This window comes from Ictidomys tridecemlineatus, chromosome 10 (genome assembly GCF_052094955.1).
Source record: "Ictidomys tridecemlineatus isolate mIctTri1 chromosome 10, mIctTri1.hap1, whole genome shotgun sequence".
NCBI lineage: Eukaryota > Metazoa > Chordata > Mammalia > Rodentia > Sciuridae > Ictidomys > Ictidomys tridecemlineatus.
In genome coordinates, this window is record NC_135486.1 from 49637351 (window position 1) to 49655604 (window position 18254).

An 18254-nucleotide genomic window follows, 5' to 3' on the forward strand; every position below is an offset into this window, starting at 1 on the left:
TTAAGTGAATCAATATGTGTAAAGCCTTGTGATCCGAACATGTTCTTCCCAGGCTGCTAAAGCCAATGACTATAAAACAGAGGTTCTGGGCTGGCCATTGCTGCCCATGCAGACCTTGATGGGGCCATCTCTAAAGTTCTATCCAGTCCTGGATTTGGCCATATGGATCTCAATTTGCGAAAAGTCACAGTAATTATACTGTGGGCTTAATTCTACAGAAGGAAAACTCCAAGGACTCGCTTGCCTTCTGCCATCAACCTGAGCTATATTTATAAGTCTCAGCTGGGCACAGTGGCCCATGCCTGTAATCCCAGTGGCTGTGGAGGCTGAAACAGGAGGATCATGAGTTCAAAAACAGCCTCAGCAAAAGTGAGGCTCTAAGTAACTCAGTAAAACCCTGTCTCTAAATAAAATACAAAATAGGGTTGGGGATGTGGCTCAATAGTTTAGTGCCCCTGAGTTCAATCCCCAGTAACCTCCCCACCCCCCAAAATTTATATATATATATATATATATATATATATATATATATATATTCATACATATATAAACATATATATTGCCTAGTATATATATTTGTGTATATATATATATTGCCCTAGTATATATATATATATATATATATATATATATATATATATATATACATGTGGTGTGTGTGTGTGTGTATAAAAGTCCTCCCATCTGAGAATTATGGAGCACTTTATCAGCACCAAGGATGTCATTAGCCCTAATTTTAAGAAAAAACAAACTGAGGCCTAGAAAGGCAAAGATACTTGGCTCAGATCCACCGTTGAGCCAGTTCTTACTGCTGCCACTGAACATGGTCACTTTGACATTGACGACCATGTTATCAGATACCAAAGGGGTCCACTGCTGAGGGAAGGAAAACAGGAAAAGTAGAATATAGGACCCTAGAACAAGTTGGGCTGCAGCAATGATGGGACGTCTCTGGGCTCAGCCCTGGGCCTGGAAGGAAGGTGGAGGTCAACTACAAGAAAATAGTATCTAACCCCAGATAGGATACAACATTGGATAGAGGAAAGAAATACAGAAATATGTCCCAGCTGTCATAAAACAAGGGAAACACAGAAACCCAACATGATTGGTGATTGTCATGCTTTTCATTTTCTTTTTCAAGATTTTGGGTTTTTCTTTTATTAGTACTGGCTAGAAAGACATTACATCCAAAAACAGCAATGAATCCTCTATATTTTTCAATATGCAATTATGAATTCTTGCCCTAGTGTTATGTTACTCCTTTTAAACTTTATTGCTTAGGGCCTCACTAAGTTACTGAGGCTCGCTTTGAACTTGCAATCCTCCTATCCCAGCTTCCTGAGCCACTGGGATTACAGGCGACCACTGGGTTGACTCAGGTTCTTCAAGAACACAATTAGATGGTGCCCAGCTAATTGTTGTATTTTTTTTTTTGGGGGGGGGGTTGGGGATTTGAACTCAGGAGCACTCAATCACTGACCACATTCCCAGCCCTATTTTGTATTTTATTTAAAGACAGGGTCTCACTGAGTTGCCTAGCACTTTACTTTTGCTGAAGCTGGCTTTGAACTTGAGATCCTCTTGCCTCAGCCTCCAAGCCTCTGGGATTACAGGCTACAGGCATGCACCACCACACCCAGCTAGTTGTTATATTCTTGGAGAGCCTGGACCATGAAGAGTTTGCCTAAATTTTGGGCGGTGAACTCCATCCTAAGAACTTGAGAGTGAGTCCTAATGTCCCCCAAGTGTACAATGATCTGGAATACTGCGTGAGCAGCAGATCAATCCTGGTAGGGGTCTGGGGTATCTTGAGGATTTGGGGCAGGTCTTCCTCAGAGAGTGGGTTCTCCTGTACTCTGATGTTACATATTCTCCTGTTGGCAATGCTGCTGATACTAATGTTTCTGATGCTGCTACTCACTGGCATTCCTCATGTGTGTGTTGTATTTAGCTAGTCTGGCCTCATCTCAGCCACTCTGTCCATCAGCAACTGTTGGTTCTTCCCCAAATGACTGCTACTAGCAAGGCTGAGCAATTCACACGCATCTTCAACAGCTGACTTTTTCTCAAGCTCCCACATTATTGCCCGTGTGTGTGTGTGTGTGTGTGTGTGTGTGTGTGTGTATGTATATGTATATGAATTTTTAATTACAGAAGTACTTCTTCAAACATGTGCTCAAAGGTGATATTTGCCTTTTCCAATGCTTCAGGAGGAAAATCCTTCTCTTTACAAACTTCCATCAGTTTAGGAGTCAGTCTGTATGCCTTTAGAGAGAGAGAGAGAGACCCTTTGGAGAGATTTTATAGGATTGTAAATGAGAACAACAGATTCTTCAACAGCATGTTGGTAACTCAACTGAGAATCCAGAAACTCTGGGGTGAGGAATGAACAACAGTACATGAACTAGTGCCAGCCCACATGAAGATGATCAATGTCTACATGACAAAGGATCCACATCGTTTCCATCTGGTATTGACTATAATCCCAGAAGCTGAGTAGAAGGATCACAAAATCAAAGCCAGCCTCAGCAACTCAAATAAAAAGTAAAAATGGCTGGGGATGTAGCTCAGTTGTAGAATGTCCCTGGATTTAATCCCTAGTACTTCATCGAAATCAGCAGCATCCTCAGTGCGCTGGGAGAAAGGAAAGCAGTTGGTAGTTTCAGTTTGATCTTCTATAACCAAGCTCAAAAGCACTCCTTGATTATCTTTTTTTTTTCTCCTTCCACATTTTTATTGGTGCATTATAAATGTACATAATGATGGGATTTTGTTACATATTCATACATGCACACAATATTGTTAGGTTAACTTTAATACCACCGAGCCATCTATCTGTACTTGCTTCTCGGCTGAATCCCCAGGGATGCCTTTGCCTTTGCCTTTCCACATCACACCAGTCATGGAGCTGCAAGAGGGAGCAGTAGAGACAGTGCTTTTCTTGTGGGACGCCATCTTTCCAACCAGACAGGAAGAAAGACTGCTTTGGATCTTTTTTCTTTTTTTTTGGTGGGGGTTGAATGTACCAGGGATTGAACTCAGGGGCACTTAATCACTAAGCCACATCCTTAGCACTATATTGTATTTTATTTAGAAACAGGGTCTCACTAAGTTGCTTAGCGCCTTACTGTTACTGAGGCTGGCTTTGAACTCATGATCCTCCTGCCTCGGCCTCCTGAGCCATGGGATTCCAGGCATGTGCACTGCACTCAGCTTGCTTTGGATCTTAAATGTTCCCCAAAGACCTAAATGCTAAAGGCTTTGTAGCCAATCTGTAGCATTTTGGGAGGTGGTGGAACTTTTAGGAGGTGGAGCCTAGTGAAAGGAAGATAGATCACTGGAGGCTTGCCCTGGAAGAGGATCCTGGGACCCTGGCCCTGTCCTTCTCTTTCTTTTTCTGTTTCCTGGTGGCCATGAAGTGAACAGGCCTCCTCCCCCATATGTTCCCCTCATGATGTACTATGTCTCCTCAGGCCCAAGCAACAGGGCCAAGTGACCATGGTCTGAATCCTCTGAAACCATGAGCCAAAACAAACCTTTTCTCCTTATAAGTTGATAATCTCAGGAAAGCTAACAGTGATGGAATTGTGTGACTGTCATATGCAAAGAGCAGAACAGGTGGTGGCTCCCTCCAGCCCCTCCTGCCCCCTCACTGACCCCTCAGCCCCTTCTCTGCAACCTCCATATTCCGCCTCCAGTCCATCCACTAAACAACTAGTGGTTAACACAGCACAGACTTCCTGCCCCAGGGACAACACTGTATTTTCAGTATCCCTCCCTGGTAACAATGATTGACCAAGAAGGAATGAATTGGATGAAGTAACAAAGAGATCTGGTAAAGCCATGCTTCTCAAAATGTGGTTACCCAAATCACAATTTAACAAGCCCCATGTTCCTCGCACTTGCCGAAGGCTGCTGAGCAGCACAGGGTCACCCATTTCTGCCACAGTTAGTGTGCTGGAGGAAATTACACTCTGACTATGGAGACTGCAGACTCAGGTAGGCTGAGTGACAGATGGCCACCTTGGCCTTGAGCATATATCTGGACAGTTCTAGAACTTCTACATGGGAGGGACTTGGAGATGGAAAATACATGAATGGTAGATGGAATTGGTGGGGTGGCTTGGGGACTTGTAGCTAGTTTTGCTTAGTAGGCATCTTCTTCTGGCTTAGAAACTATTTATTTGGGGGATTTGGGGATGTTAGTAGTAGTAGAAATTACTTGGCGAGGGCAACACCTCTTCTACACACTATTATGCTGACATTTGAGTTCATCATTTCCCATGGAAGGGAGATAAGTAAACGTCTTTACATTTTCTCCCTACATCAAGGAGTGTGGAAATAAGAGGGTTTGCTGCCATACCTCAAGGACTCACTTGTGTGCCCTTAGAAGAAAAGTGTCACTGCTAATGATGACAACAATGATACACTAAAGATTGTGCAGTTCCACAAACAATTCTGCAAAAATTTTGAGTTGACGTTCTTAACCCCTCTGTGAACTCCGCAAAGTAGATGGCATTTCCTTTGCTGATATTTGAAAATAGCAAGAAACCCCAGAAATACAAGATACAACTTATCACTAGCAAAGTCCTTGTTAGTCATTCATAGCACCCCCAATGCTATGAAAATCCTGCCAAAGGATATTTGCTGGGTGATAGGCAGCAGCTGGGCTCTGGCCTCTTGGCAACGGTGGGCTCCAGCAGATGGGAAACAGACAAAGGGCCCAGGAAAATGGTCTGCTTGAAGCTTTCCATCTAGAGTTTCCCTCTCACCTTCTGTGCCCTGCATCTCCAATGTTTTGCAACACCAGGGAGAAGCCCATCCTATCTCCTCTTCAGCCCTTGGGATCCCTCCAGAAGCCCCCTCTCTGCTTATTGGTGTTTAAGAGGCCAATATCACACCTCCCTCCCAGTCATAAAGAAAGACTAAACCCTATAATTACTCTAAATGAAAAAGAAATTTCCTTGCAAGCCCAACTGGGGTAGGAGATGTTTTGTTTTGTTGATTTGTTTTTCTAGTGGTGTTGGGGGGCGGTCAAACCCAGGGCTTCACACATGCTAGGCAAGCCTTTTACCACCAGTCCCAAACTATTTTTTATGACACTGTGGAATTCCTGTTCTCTCTGATCTCTTTTGAATTCAGATCACAGATCTGAAACAGGGAGGGGAGGAAAGCCCAGGATTTCCTCAGTCTCCACTGGCCATTCCCTTTGTCCTCCTGAGCTGGAAGGGGAGAGACTCTGGGGACTGTGGTGGAGCGTGTGTAAAGAACCCTGCTGCACTCTTAGCACAGGCAGATGTCCAACCAGAGGTGCTTGTTCTAAAGTGGAACCTTCAATTAGTATCTCCTGGGCCTGCAGATTGTGCCTCTGACACATGCAGGCCCAGGGAGTTAGTATGGCCTCCACATTTCCTCTGAGATTCATACTGCCTCTCTCTCTCTCTCTGGCCAGGGTCCAGACTCTGGCGGTTTGGATACTCCCAGCTCCCCAGCTGCTTCTGACTCCCCAACTGCCCTCAGGGCTGGATGACTCACTCCAGGAGGGTTTTCCACTGAGGGTGTGTGTGTCCACCTTCACCTGTGTGTGCCTGTGAAAGGGATCATGTCGTCAGAGAAAGAGGAGACTTGGCCAGCTCTGTGAGATCGTATCATGGGAGAGGCTTGGGAGCATAAAGAACAGTGTATACTCAGGTTAAAAATGGCCCTTATCCAGATGGTGAGGGCAATAATCATTGTGTGTGTTTCCAAACCGATTGCAGTGGCTACAGACAGCCCAAGACATTAGGGAGTGGAGTCCTGTGCACAGTTGCCCTAGAAGCTGGCAAGGTCAGCTACCAGGACTGCACCAGGGAGGGTGTTATGTCCGCTGGGGAAGAGGAAGTTCAGGGTGAGTCAGGAGGCTCTTCTGCCCTAGGCTGTGCGAAGCTTCTGAGTTCACTGAAGGATGGGTCTAGTCTACCCAGTTATTTATTGCTAACAGCGCTTGGGAGGGGACTATTCCCAGCTGTCTGAGAGGAGGCTCTTCCTTCAGAGTTAAGCAGTCCTTAAAGAAATCAATGGGAGAAGTCTGAGCTCTGCCACATGGGGCAAGTGGACAAGCTTTCTCCCCAAAACCCAGAGCCCAGAGGAATCAGGGTGGGGCCAATGGAAATCAGACAGTGGAACAAATTAACAGCCTCTAGTCTAGGGCTGTCTCTTTTTTCTGTTCTCAGTTGTGATGATTTCATAAATCCTTGTGCCAGAAACCTGTGAGCTAGCAATGATTGCCTGTGTCCCATCTCATCCAAGGGTATAGATGATGGAGCCTGGTGGCAGACAGCGTACCCCTCCTTCAGGCAGCAGGCCGAGACTTACCAACTGGAGGATGTCAACAAAAACAAACCTAGACTTAGGAGAGTTTCATTAGAGAGACGATTGCAGTAGAAAAATCATTCCAGCTCAGGAATTTGCAGCATCTTAAAATCAAACAGAAAAAAAAGCAAAGAATTTTCTTTTGTATGGCAAAGGAGAAGCAAACAGAGATAAGCAGAATCTTTGGAGGGGAAGCTAGACAAACATGGGAAAATGACCACTGGGGCCAGACAGGAAAAAGTGTTCAGCCAATTCCCAAGAGAGCTTCAAGCAGGAGGGGGCATGCTGTACCTTTTGTATGAAGGCTCAGACTTGGGGCAAGCAGAGTTCAGGGACCTGAAGGAAAGAGAGATACCTGGTGGAGTAAAGCAGAGGTTAAGCCACAGGCTACTATGGACGCTTGGTTAAAGACAAGAATAGATAGGAACAGAGGGTTAATATTGGTATAGATAATTTTTTAAAGGTAAAATCATTACTCTCATATAGATATAAGATGAACACTCTCATGTAGCTATAAAATGATATATATTTCATATAGATATAAAATGAACATTTAACACAATTAAATGAAGCAACTAGGCAGATGCTTTAACTGGTTCAAAGAAGTTAAAGAGGCACATATTTATATGGAGTAAAAGATATTGAAATGACTGTGCAAATAGACAAAAACTGGCTACTCCACAGGAGGGTAAAACAGTCTCTCCACTGGATAGAATTCATTTGCATAGCTATAGAAAAAAATGATTTTTCATTGCTACAGTTACCTATACCTCAGAGCTACAAAATAACTCAAAATCAGTGGGAGGCTGGAACCAGCTACCCTGGAAGGAGGTTCTAAACTAGAATTTCTGAGCCTCGGGATCAGTGACATTCCAGATCCTGGCATTCTTTTTTTTTAGAGTGGTCCTGAACATTGTCAGATGTTTAGCAGCATCCCAGACTTCTACTTAATAGAGGCCAAATGTCCCCTGGAGTGGAATGGAGGGCAGTTGAGAATCACTGCTCTCAACAATGCGTAGTTTTCCACTGAAACACAAATTTTTCTACCAGTATAGGAGATACATGTGAGGGTGTCTTGTGTGGAAGCTACAAATCAGATACTATCTCTCCAGCAGATTGTTACAGTGGCCACAGACACAGATACTTCTATTATCCTCAAGCTCCCCCAACATGAACTCCATTAATTCTCCCAGTACAATCTGTTTCAGATGAACAGACTATTGTTTTCGTATAGGTATGCCCTGTGCAATGTTTGGAAGATATACATACCCAAAACATATTTCTCATTTACTTGAAATTCAGATTCAGCAGGGAGTACTGGTATTTTGTTTGTCAGATCACACAACCCTACCTGTGATTAAATAGCTGACCAGTGATTACAATAGGCCTTGGTGGCTTAGAATCCCTGTTCTGCCTGTGACTAGTGCCACGCTGGGTCTAGTCATTTAGCCTCCAGGAGGCCCAGTATTCTCTGTAAACTGGGGGACAGCAGCAGCACCTTCTTCGCAGAATTGCTGGGAAATTAAACAAACCAATGTAAGCAGAGCTGGCAGAGCTGTTAAGACAAGTGGCCCCAAGTAGTGGTAGCTAGTTTCGTCTCTGACTTCGCTCCCCGGTCCTCTGCTGACTCACCAGTGTTTCCTGGATAGTCATTGCTGGGGTTCGCCCAACTTTCCTCCCCGTGAAGTTGGAAGTTAACAGTCAGGTTTGGTTTCCAGCCCCAACCTTTGCACCCCTACGCGCTAGTGCCCAGTGCCCAAGGCCACGCCATCCCGGGAGCGGTCCGCAGGTGGCAGCACCCGCCCCGCCGCCAGCCCGCTGTCCGGCCAGCGCTCTGCAGGCCCGGATCTGGCCGCGTACCCGGCCGGGCGCCGAGCAGGCCGGGAGCAGCGGAGGCCACACCCCGCGGGACCGGGCGCTTCCCGCCGGTGAATCATCGCCTGCAGCGGCGGCGCCCGCAGTCCGTTGCAGTGAGCCGGGCCCTGGCCGCGCCCCAGCCGAGCGCAGTGCTCCGAGTCCCCCCGATCTCGCTCCCCGCTTAGCGCGGGCTCCTGGGGCCGCACCATGGCGGGTATCGCAGCCAAGCTGGCCAAGGACCGGGAGGCGGCCGAGGGGCTGGGCTCGCACGAGAGAGCCATCAAGTACCTCAACCAGGACTACGAGGAGCTGCGGAACCAGTGCCTGGAGGCCGGGGCGCTCTTTCAGGACCCCTCCTTCCCTGCTTTGCCGTCGTCCCTGGGCTTCAAGGAGCTGGGACCCTACTCCAGCAAAACTCGGGGCATCGAATGGAAGCGACCCACGGTAGGAAGCGCGCGGCAGGATGCCAATCAGGGTGGGGTGCAAGTCCTCTAGGGATATAAGGGGACATGGCCCAGGGCCTGGGGCAGGGCAGACCCAAGCCAGAACACTGCAGGCCCCACGACCCACTCTGTGCTGCCCTAGATTCCATGCAAAGAAGCTTCCCCTGGAACCACCCATACTTCTCAGGACAGGTTAGGGGCATGAGGGCCCCCAAGTCCCATTAGCATGACCTCTAAGCAAGCCGCCTTTAGACTTCACAAAAACTCAGAGTGAACTTTTATTAACTCTAGTAGAAAAATGCTGGGAAACAATATCCTACTAGAATAAAAAGTCAGTGTCTAACTCCGGTTCTGTCTGCTTGGGAGAGAGGCCTGGTCATTTCCTGACCAGGATGGTCTCAGGCAGTCGTGGTGGTTAGGTTTATCCAGTGAAGTTTCTTGTTTGCAAAGGGCTGCTAGCTGAAACCTCCCATAACATTGACACTGAAAACTAACAAAGGATACGGAGGTGCTCAAGGAGCTGGTTCCTCAACATTCTACTAGCTGGGGAATCTTCACCTGGGAACCCCATAAGCCCTTCCAAATCATCCTGCGCCTCAAGATCTGGGTTGTGTCCTCTTGCCTTCCCAAGCCTTGGGACAATTTCTGCTGTCTAATCTACTTGTCCATTCTGAACTCCTGGTGGTCCCCTCTTCTATGGGACACCTCATTAGACTTCTCCTACCACACCTAGAGGAAGCTTCTTAGAAAATCTAACTTCTGGATTCCTTTTATGGGAATAAGGCTTCCTGCTCTGCTCCCACACACCTGAGCCTTCCTGGTCACCTTCTATTATCATAAAGTCTTCCCTTAATTATCAAGAACTGGAGGACCAGGACATGGAGCACTTGGGTTCTCCTGACCTCAAATTCCCAATCTTCCTGCTTCAGCCTCCTAAGTGATTGGAATTACAGGTGTGCATCACCGCATCCTGCTGGGGTTCTCATTCTTGCTAACCTGCTGGGTGACCTTGGGCAATTCATTTAACCATGTTGTGCTTTCATCTGTCCCTTTGTCTAAAACAAGCCTTGATGCTTAAATATTATCTCTTCTCTGGCCCATCAGGTGCAGAGAAGGGGCTTAGTTCTTTCTTACCTTGGGCCCTCTCACCTGCCAGGCATATTCTTTCCTGAGTTTTTGGAATCTGGCTCATTCACATTCTTTAGAACTTTGTCACATGTCCACTTCCCAAAGAGAACTTTCTTGCCCATTCTTAGCAGCCTCTTCCTCCTTGATGTTACTCTGTATCACTACCCTCTGCTGATTTCCTTCATAGCACATTCACAGTGTATAGATGTAATTACAGGGCTAGGGTGTAACTCAGTGGTAGTGCACTTGCCTAGCATGCCTGAGGCCCTGGGTTTGATCCCCAACAACACACATACACACACAAAATGTAATTACATATATTTGCTTGTCCTCTTAATGAATTGCAGGAACCATGTGTATATTACTTACCAATATACCCACTAGTGCCTAGCATGAGCAGTGCCCCTTCACTACTTCATTCATTCATTCATTAATATTTATTCACTCATTTATTCATTCATTAATATTTATTGAGTGCCTATTATATGACAGGCACTGTCCCAAAGGCTTAGGATACATCAACGGACAAAACAGACAGTGATTACTTATAGAATGAATGAACATAAGATTGGCAGTAGTTTCAAATGTATTCTAGTTGTCAAAGTGATACATAAGTAGAAAATATGTTCACTTTACTTTTGTATAGCACTTTATAGTGTACATAGCAAATCCACACACTCCTTTACTTATTATTTCACTCAGTAAGCATTTATTGAACATCTACTATATGCCAGGCATAATACAAATAGTGCAGATAATTTCTATCTCTACAGATTTTTAGCGGGGGCAGGCATATCTCCCAATACTTGGAAATGCGTGTGAGACTTGCAGGTAGGGAAATAGATCTAGAGCCATTCTAGGCAGTGGGAAGGCAGGCTGTGCACTGCACAACCAAGGGTGAGTGTGCTATGATTATTCTCATTAAGCAGTTGAAAAATGGAGGCTTGGGAAGGTTACATACTTGCTCAGTCAACCAGGTGTGCAGGATGGAGCCAGGTCTAGCCTGTGCATGGGTAGAACCCACCCCTTACTGCTGCCCTCTCTGCCCTCTCCCACCTTGTCGAACACTGCAGGTGTTGGGCAAGGGGAACAAATCATTTCCACTGGATTTGGATATAAACAAGTCATTAATGACCATAGCAGAGTGGAAAGGTCGAGCAAAAGCCAGATTGCTGTAGACTCCAGAGTAAGGGGACTGGAAATGAAGAAGAATGTGGTTCATTAATTTAAGAAGGGTGTCTGTGAAGAGAAGGAAAGGGAGAGAGGGAGAGAGGAGAGAGAGAGAGAGAGACAGAGAGGGAGAGAAAGAAAATGGAAAGTAGTGTGAGATCTGGGATCTGAGAGGCTGTTTTTTCAGAGAGTAACTTGAATGTGTTGAGATGTTGAGTCACCAGAGAGGAAGGGATGAAAGATAAAGGTGGGAGGAGATCATGAAACGGGGTCCCTGAGGAAGTGAGAGTAGGGGAAGCCGCAGGGCGGGGCAGAGCCCTGCTGAGCCTGGCAGAGGAGCCAGTTAGTACTGTAGAAAGAAGGGACCCACTGCTCTCTCTCAGAGGGGATTTCACCATACTGGCAAGAGAGTGACTCCAGATGGGGAGGGGACAAAGCAGGAAACAACTACAGTCCCAGTGAGGTCCAGGGCCAGTGCAGGCCACAGTGAGGAGAAAGCCAGCAACATCCAACTTGGGCACTCGAGATCCTCCCAACAGCCAGTCAGAAGGAGCAAGGGCAGGTGCTGTCAGGCCCCATTTCTCCCCTAAGAGGCTTATGACTTGCTATATTCAGCTGGCTGAACTCAGCCTCAAACCTGCAGGTCCTATCTCCAAGTTCAGTGGTATTATCAACTTCCTCTTCAACAATAATAATACCAGGTAACATGTAGGGAATGCTTATCACAGTTATCTCATTTAGCTCTCAGAACAAGCTTTTGTGGCAGGTACCTTGGTCATCGTCATCCCCAATTACAGATGAGGAAACCGAGGGATTAAGAGTTTAACTTGGTCCAGCAGCTCAGGAGGCTGAGGCAGGAGGATCACGAATTCAAAACCAGCCTCAGCAAAAACGAGGTGCTAAGCAACTCAGTAAGACCCTGTCTTTAAATAAAATACAAAATAAGGCTGGGGATGTGGCTCAGCTGTCAAGTGCCCCTGAGTTCAATCCCTGGTACCAAAAAAAAAAAAAAAAAAGAGTTTAACTTGGGCTGGGGGTAGAGCTCAGTGGTAGAGTGCAGAAGGCCCTGAATTCAATTCCCAGCATCACCCCCACCCCCAAAAAGTAACTTTCCACTATCATAGGAGCTCCAGGATTCACAATCAGGTTATCAGAGTCCATAGCTGAAACCCCCTACCCATTTTTCTGATGATTACATCCCATATTTAATTCAACACCTCCACATGCTGTACACAGGGTTCTGTTTTCTGAAGCATCTCTAGGCTCCAAAGTCTGAACTTTGACTTCTCTGGAGATGCATCAATGACATGAGAAAGCTTCTGAAACATAATGGAAAAATCCTCCTGGGCCAAGTCCCTGACAGTGGTAGATGATCAGCATGATTCTCTATAAAGATGCTCATAGCTCCAAGTGCAGTCAGGGTCCATCCTCTGGAAAAGTGCTTGGCTGGCAGGTCTTGGGCAAAGTTGGCCTCATTTCCTTGGCAGAGAGCTTTCTCATTGTCCCTGTCATCCCCAAACAAACTGATGGAGAAGCATGAAAGGAATGTGCTCTATGCAAACTGTGCTTCTAGAAATGTCTCTACCATCTGAGCCAGGATGGCTATCCCATCTCACCCAGGGAAAGTTCCTGCTTGAGAAGGGTCTGTAGGGTCCTGGGGCAGGGCATACACGAGCAGCTCTCGTAGCAGATGTGAATCCTGCAAACTGAGGTTACCAGAGCCAAGAGAAGCTCAGATTTGGGCCCTGACTTCCTCTGTGGCTTTTGGGTGGAGCTTTTCATGAGCAGGAAACGTGCTCAGAGAGGGCTGCTGGAAGGGGCCAGAATTGTTCAAGGCTGGCTTCCACCACACTGCTTGTGACAATCACCCTAAGTTTTTAACACTAATCAATTAGAGGCAGCAGAGGAGTGGAAAGAGTTTGAGCTTGAGACCAGTAAGTTCCAGTCCCAGTGCCATCTGCCACTTTTGAGCTGTGTAACTTTGGACACATCACCTTACCTTCTTGAGCTATTTCCTTGCCTGTTAGATGGGGTTAATACCCATCTTGCATTCCCGACAGGGCTACCTGACATAAAGCTGTATGCACAGTGTCTGGTACACAGCAGCTACAGAATATTTGGATGCTCCAAGTACCATGGCCCTCTGGAGGAATTCAGGAGGGCTAGATCTAGTCCCCTGCCCTCCAGAGGCACCCCCATGAGCACCACCAGAGAGTGCACAGTGCAACTCTCAACTGCACAGTATAGAGACTCTGGGACAGGACTCAAAGGGATGGGGGCCAATGGCCTATGAAGCAGGGCTTCCTGGAGGGGATGGCAAAGAGCTGGGAAATCTGGGACAATGTGGAAGATATGGTGGGAGAGAGGAATTCTTCTAAAAGTCAGACAATTTGCATGAAGAAACAGTAGAGGGCGCCAGCATGGCGGCTCAGGTGGCTCTAGAGTGTGGGGAGTGGGGAAGGGTGGGTCTAAAGGCCTGGCATAGAAGGCTGGACTCCTTCTCTGCCATGGCCCAATGAAGTAGGCTTCAGGCAGTTGGGACTGTGTGGGGTCCAATGACTGCCCTCCTCAACCAGGACAAGCCCCTGCTAACCCCTGACCTGACCTATGGAGCTCAGGTCACAAGGACCCCACCACAGCCCAGAGCTCTGACTTGGACCCCAAAACTTCCTTCCTTTCCCTTCTGTCCCTCATAACACCAGTGCCCACCTGTTAGGCTGACAGCATTTTGTGGATCTCATTCCCAGGAGATCTGCGATGAACCCCAATTTATTGTTGGTGGAGCCACCCGCACAGACATCTGCCAAGGAGCCCTGGGTAAGTGATGGGGTTGGTCTACAAGGCTGTGACTAGAAGGAGTGAGGGACCATGTGTGGCTTCTATCTTTCCCTGCTGCTTGGTGATTTCCATTTCCAAAACCTCCCTGGAATTTCTTGTCCCCATCCCCAACCCCAGGCAGAGGCACACAAATGGGACCTCATGTGGCCTCTGCACTAGGTGAGTTACTGAGGTTTCAGAGATGCTATCAGTGGGGGGACATCAAGGAGCTTCAGATTTCACCCCTTGGTCTCTGTCCCTCCTAGAGCCAATATTACCAGTGATGCATGGGGCTGGCTCTGGGCCAAGGACTGAGTAAGAGGATTTCCCCAGGCCAGTGACACTGTAAGGTATCAGTTTTGTGAGGTTTAGGACAAGGGACTGACTTAGTACAAAAGAAGAGGAAACACAAGAGAGCTTGCTGCTGAGAGGAAGTTGAAGGACCAGGGAAAACTCAGTGTTTGCAAGACAGCTCACCATGGCAACACAACAGTGAAAAGCAGGGCTTATGGGATGTTCGTTTACATAAAACTAACTGGAATAGCTGAGGGGTGAGGGTCTGAGACCTTGCTATCTGAGGCCAAATCTGGATCTGGCTCTGCTTATGTGCTTGCTGAGGATTGGAACCCTTGGGGTCCTCTGGCTTTATGGTGAGAGCTCCCTGGCCTTCTGTGAAGTCCAAGCAGTGGTACCTGGGACTGTGATTTTTATGATTCCCAGAGAATCCACCCTCATGGGTTTTTTTTTTTTTTTTTTTTTTTGGTGCTGGGGATTGATCTCAGGGCCTTGTGTATGTGAGGCAAGCACTCTACCAACTGGGCTATATCCCCAGCCCTCAGTGTTTTTTTTAATTCATAATAAATATGGACCTATAATTATCGGAGCAGATTACTTGCTCTGATAAACCAGAAACCTATTTCCTGTCATCAGATTCCCCAAACAAGTCCATCAGTAGCAAAACTCATCAACTAGAATTTACCTCCTTTCCTTACCCACTTCATGCAGGCCTGGGTTCTCCTAATAATAACAGCTAATATTTAGTGAGCATATACTACTTTCCAGACACTGAACTAGACTTGCAAAATCTCTGAGGCACCATCAATGTTCCCATTTTAATGATGAGGATGCCCAGGTCACCCACAGTTGTAGCGGGGGCCTGATATGCAAATTCATGCAACCTGACCCCAGGACCTGTGTGTTTAACCTCAAGCTAGCCTCCCTAGAAGGAGTCTGGAAAAATTTCAACCTCTGAGGGGCATCAAGGCCTGTGCAGATCATTAGGACAAGCACAGAATCTGGGGGAGAATGTGACTCAGGGCTGAGAGAATAAAACCTGGTTAATCTAACCTTAGATTAACTGTGTGCAGATTACGGAGATGCTAGAGCACATTCTGACCCCCCATCTCCCACTTCTTTCCTTCACCAAATATAGAGGACCAGGGGTCCTTAGGCACCTAAAGTGGGTTCTCCAGGAAAATCCACTAGTTGGAAAAAAAATGGAGATTAAAAAGGCTGGAAGTTGGTGGATACATTGACCAACACTGAGAACTTTAAAAAATCCAGAGATAAACACAGCAAATGCCAAGTACCATTTCTGGACCAAACATCTACTTCAAAAGTTTAATAACATCTTAAGGGCCAAATTGCAAGTAACCGGTACATGATTTAAGTCCTATTTAAATATCACCAGGCCATTTGGAGAGGAGACAGACAAAACTTACATTCCTGGGAGAAGTTGCCCTCTCTAGGCCCCAAATCAAATAAAAACAAGCTGAAATTCTTTTTTTAAATTTCTTAGTAAGAGGTCTTAATTTCTAAGGTGGTTTTTAATCCACATTAACCATTTGTTCCCTTGGCCTTTTCTGTTGAAGGACCCTAGTTAGATTACACAGTAAATGGTATTTTACTGAACTCTCACCCTGATTCTGTGTTCAGAATGGTGAAGGAGTGGTGACCATAACCAAGTCCCAACATGCTCAGAAACCACAGGAACAGGGACTGTGGCAATAACATGAAGCAACATCAGCATTTGGGGGACTGTGGCCAACTGATCACTCAGAACCTCTGACTCTTCTGAAAATTGGAGGATAGGAGGGTAAATTAGATAACCTCAGAGACTCCCTAAAGTGTGGCATTCAGCTCTTCTAAAGATGCTCCTGGTTCCCTGTTCCTTGGGCTAGAAAGTTCCTTGAGATCATCTTTCATCTCACTTATGGAATAATATCTGTGACGGTCACCTGTGTAATAGTGAGTGACTTGTAGAGCTCTTTTTCATTACATTATCTCATGTAATCATCCCAAGACTGCCTCTGGATCGCCACCGTGCTGAGCTGAGTATCGATGTTGGGTGAAATTCTTTGTGTGTGTTTTCTACCCTGAGACTCACTCAGCTGACCCAGTGAACCTGGGCGGGGGGATGGAGGGTATCCTTAGACTTGTACACTCCCAATGCCTGGCTGCCTTCACTGTGCTTCCCAGCAATGGTTAATCCAAAGAGGGCTCTCACTCTCTTTCCCAGAAGGCTCAGCTTCAAAGCTTCCCCCCTCCAGTGATTCAAACTCTTTGCAGAGCTGTGCTGACAGTGAGCCACCTGCAGTGCAGAATTTGGCTGTTGGAGGAATAAACTCAGCAAAGAAAAATCTGCCTTTAAGGCTGAAAATGCGGACTGAGCCTCAGCCAGGTGTTGTCCATGGTCAAATATGGCTCTGTAATTGCTGGAAGGACCAAGTGCTTACAGGTGATTGCCAATGGGAATGGCCCCCCAGGGGCCCAGGAAATTCCAAGTCTGGAGCTTCTTTTACTTCTGGTGGTTTTCACTGGGCCACTACACAGATCACAGGTCAAGGCAGCTCCCCAGACTGGAAGATACAGGTCACTGTGCCCAGCAGGCCTCTATCTGCCTGGGAAAGAGACCAAGGTTGACAGTACTGTCACAGCTGTTGGAACAGCGTAGCCTTTTCTCTGGGTCCCTCAGAGTTTGAGTCACCCTGTTAACCAACCTCAGGAATGACCTGGACTCCCAGAACAACTATGGGAAGGTATTTGGCCACAGGGTGCCCCTCTCTACAGCCCAACTGTGCAGAGAGGTGGAAGGAGCAAGACTGGAAACTTTACCAGTCAGATGGTGAAGTTTCCAGTCTTGCTCCTTATGAGCCTGTGTGTGACTCTGGGCAGATAACCTAACCTTTCTGAGCTTCATTTATTCTTTTATATAATAGGAATACAGAAGTCTCTGTCTTAAAATAGTCAAGCTTACCATTTTCAGCTTTACTGCGGTGTGAAAACAATACCCATTCAGTGGAAACAGTACTTTGAATTTTGATCTTTTCCTAAGTAGTGATGTGTGCTGCACGAGACTCTCTTGACCCTGGCAGTAACAGCAAACTGCAACTCCCGGCCAACCACACAATCCTGAGGGGACACACCCCCTACAGTGTCCTATAGAATATTGATTCACTAAAATACATGAGGTGTGCCACGCACAGTGGCCAAACATGCCTGTAATCCCAATGGCACGGGAGGAGAAAGTTCAAGGACAGAAGGCAAGAGGATTGCAAATTCAAGGCCAGCCTCAGCAATTTAGCAAGGCCCTAAGCAACTTTGTGAAACCCTGTCTCTTAGTAAAATATAAAAAGGGCCAGGCATGTGGCTCAGAGGTTGGATGCTCCTGGGTTCAAACCCCAGTGCCAAACAACAACAACAACAAACCAAGAGGTGTGCAACACTTTGTCCTAAAATAGGCTTTGTGTTTGATGACTTTGCCCAACTGTCAGCTCTGAGCACACTTAAGGGGCTTGGAACATACTTAAGATAAGCTAGATTAAACTATGGTGTTTAGTAAGTTAGGTTTATTACATGCATTGTTTTTAACATAATTTACTATTTTGACCGATACATAAAAAAATATTAAATATCTTTTGACTCAGAACATTTTCAAGTTACATTGGGCTTATGAGGGCATAACCCCATGGAAAGCCACCTATATTGAAAAGCTTTCCTTCCCAGAGCTGGAGAAAAGTGAGATTGATACAGACAAACACACTTGGCTCACTGTAGAGTCCTGAGCCAATTCAAGGGATCATAGATTGTTACTGAGTCCAACTATGTGAAAAGTCCTTTTGCCAAATCATAAAAGAGAAAGAGGGTGGAGGAGAAAAGGGAAAAGGAGAAACAGGAAATAAGTTGAGCTGGGAGCCAAAGCCTTTGAAAAGCTCAAAAATCCAAGGAAGGAAGTATCAAGGTGGCAGAAGGCAAACCTGGCGTGTACACAGGTAGTAGCTCTCAGAAGATTAGAAAGATATATGGGGAAGGCTGGGGCTGTAGCTCAGTGGCAGAGCACTTGCCTAGCATGTGTGAGGCACTGGGTTCGATCCTTAGCACTGCATAAAAATAAACAAATAAAATAAAGGCATGCTGTCCATCTATAACTACAAAATTTTTTAAAAATATTAAAAATAAGAAATATATGGGGAGAAAATAAACATAAAT

At 46.3% G+C, this 18254-nt stretch overlaps 1 protein-coding gene and 1 long non-coding RNA gene across 3 annotated transcripts in view; one reads left to right on the forward strand and one right to left on the reverse strand.

Moving 5' to 3' along the window:
* Window positions 1-2644: 2644 nt before the first annotated feature.
* On the reverse strand, window positions 2645-8139 carry LOC120887536 (uncharacterized). The gene is made up of 3 exons (XR_005730823.2): window positions 7984-8139; window positions 6643-6687; window positions 2645-6455 (listed from the first exon to the last, which is right to left on the reverse strand). It is a non-coding gene; the product is annotated as an uncharacterized LOC120887536 (long non-coding RNA).
* A 121-nt stretch (window positions 8140-8260) lies between these two features.
* The window catches only part of Capn2 (calpain 2), a 52971-nt gene continuing 42977 nt past the window's right edge, over window positions 8261-18254 (forward strand). Inside the window, exons 1-2 of one of the 2 annotated variants that reach the window (XM_078022899.1) lie at window positions 8261-8652; window positions 13697-13766. In XM_078022899.1, the coding sequence (XP_077879025.1) occupies window positions 8416-8652; window positions 13697-13766 (307 nt within the window). In that variant the 5' untranslated portion in view covers window positions 8261-8415. The remainder of the gene's footprint in view (window positions 8653-13696; window positions 13767-18254) is intronic. The other variant, XM_005326513.3, reaches the window with a different exon arrangement.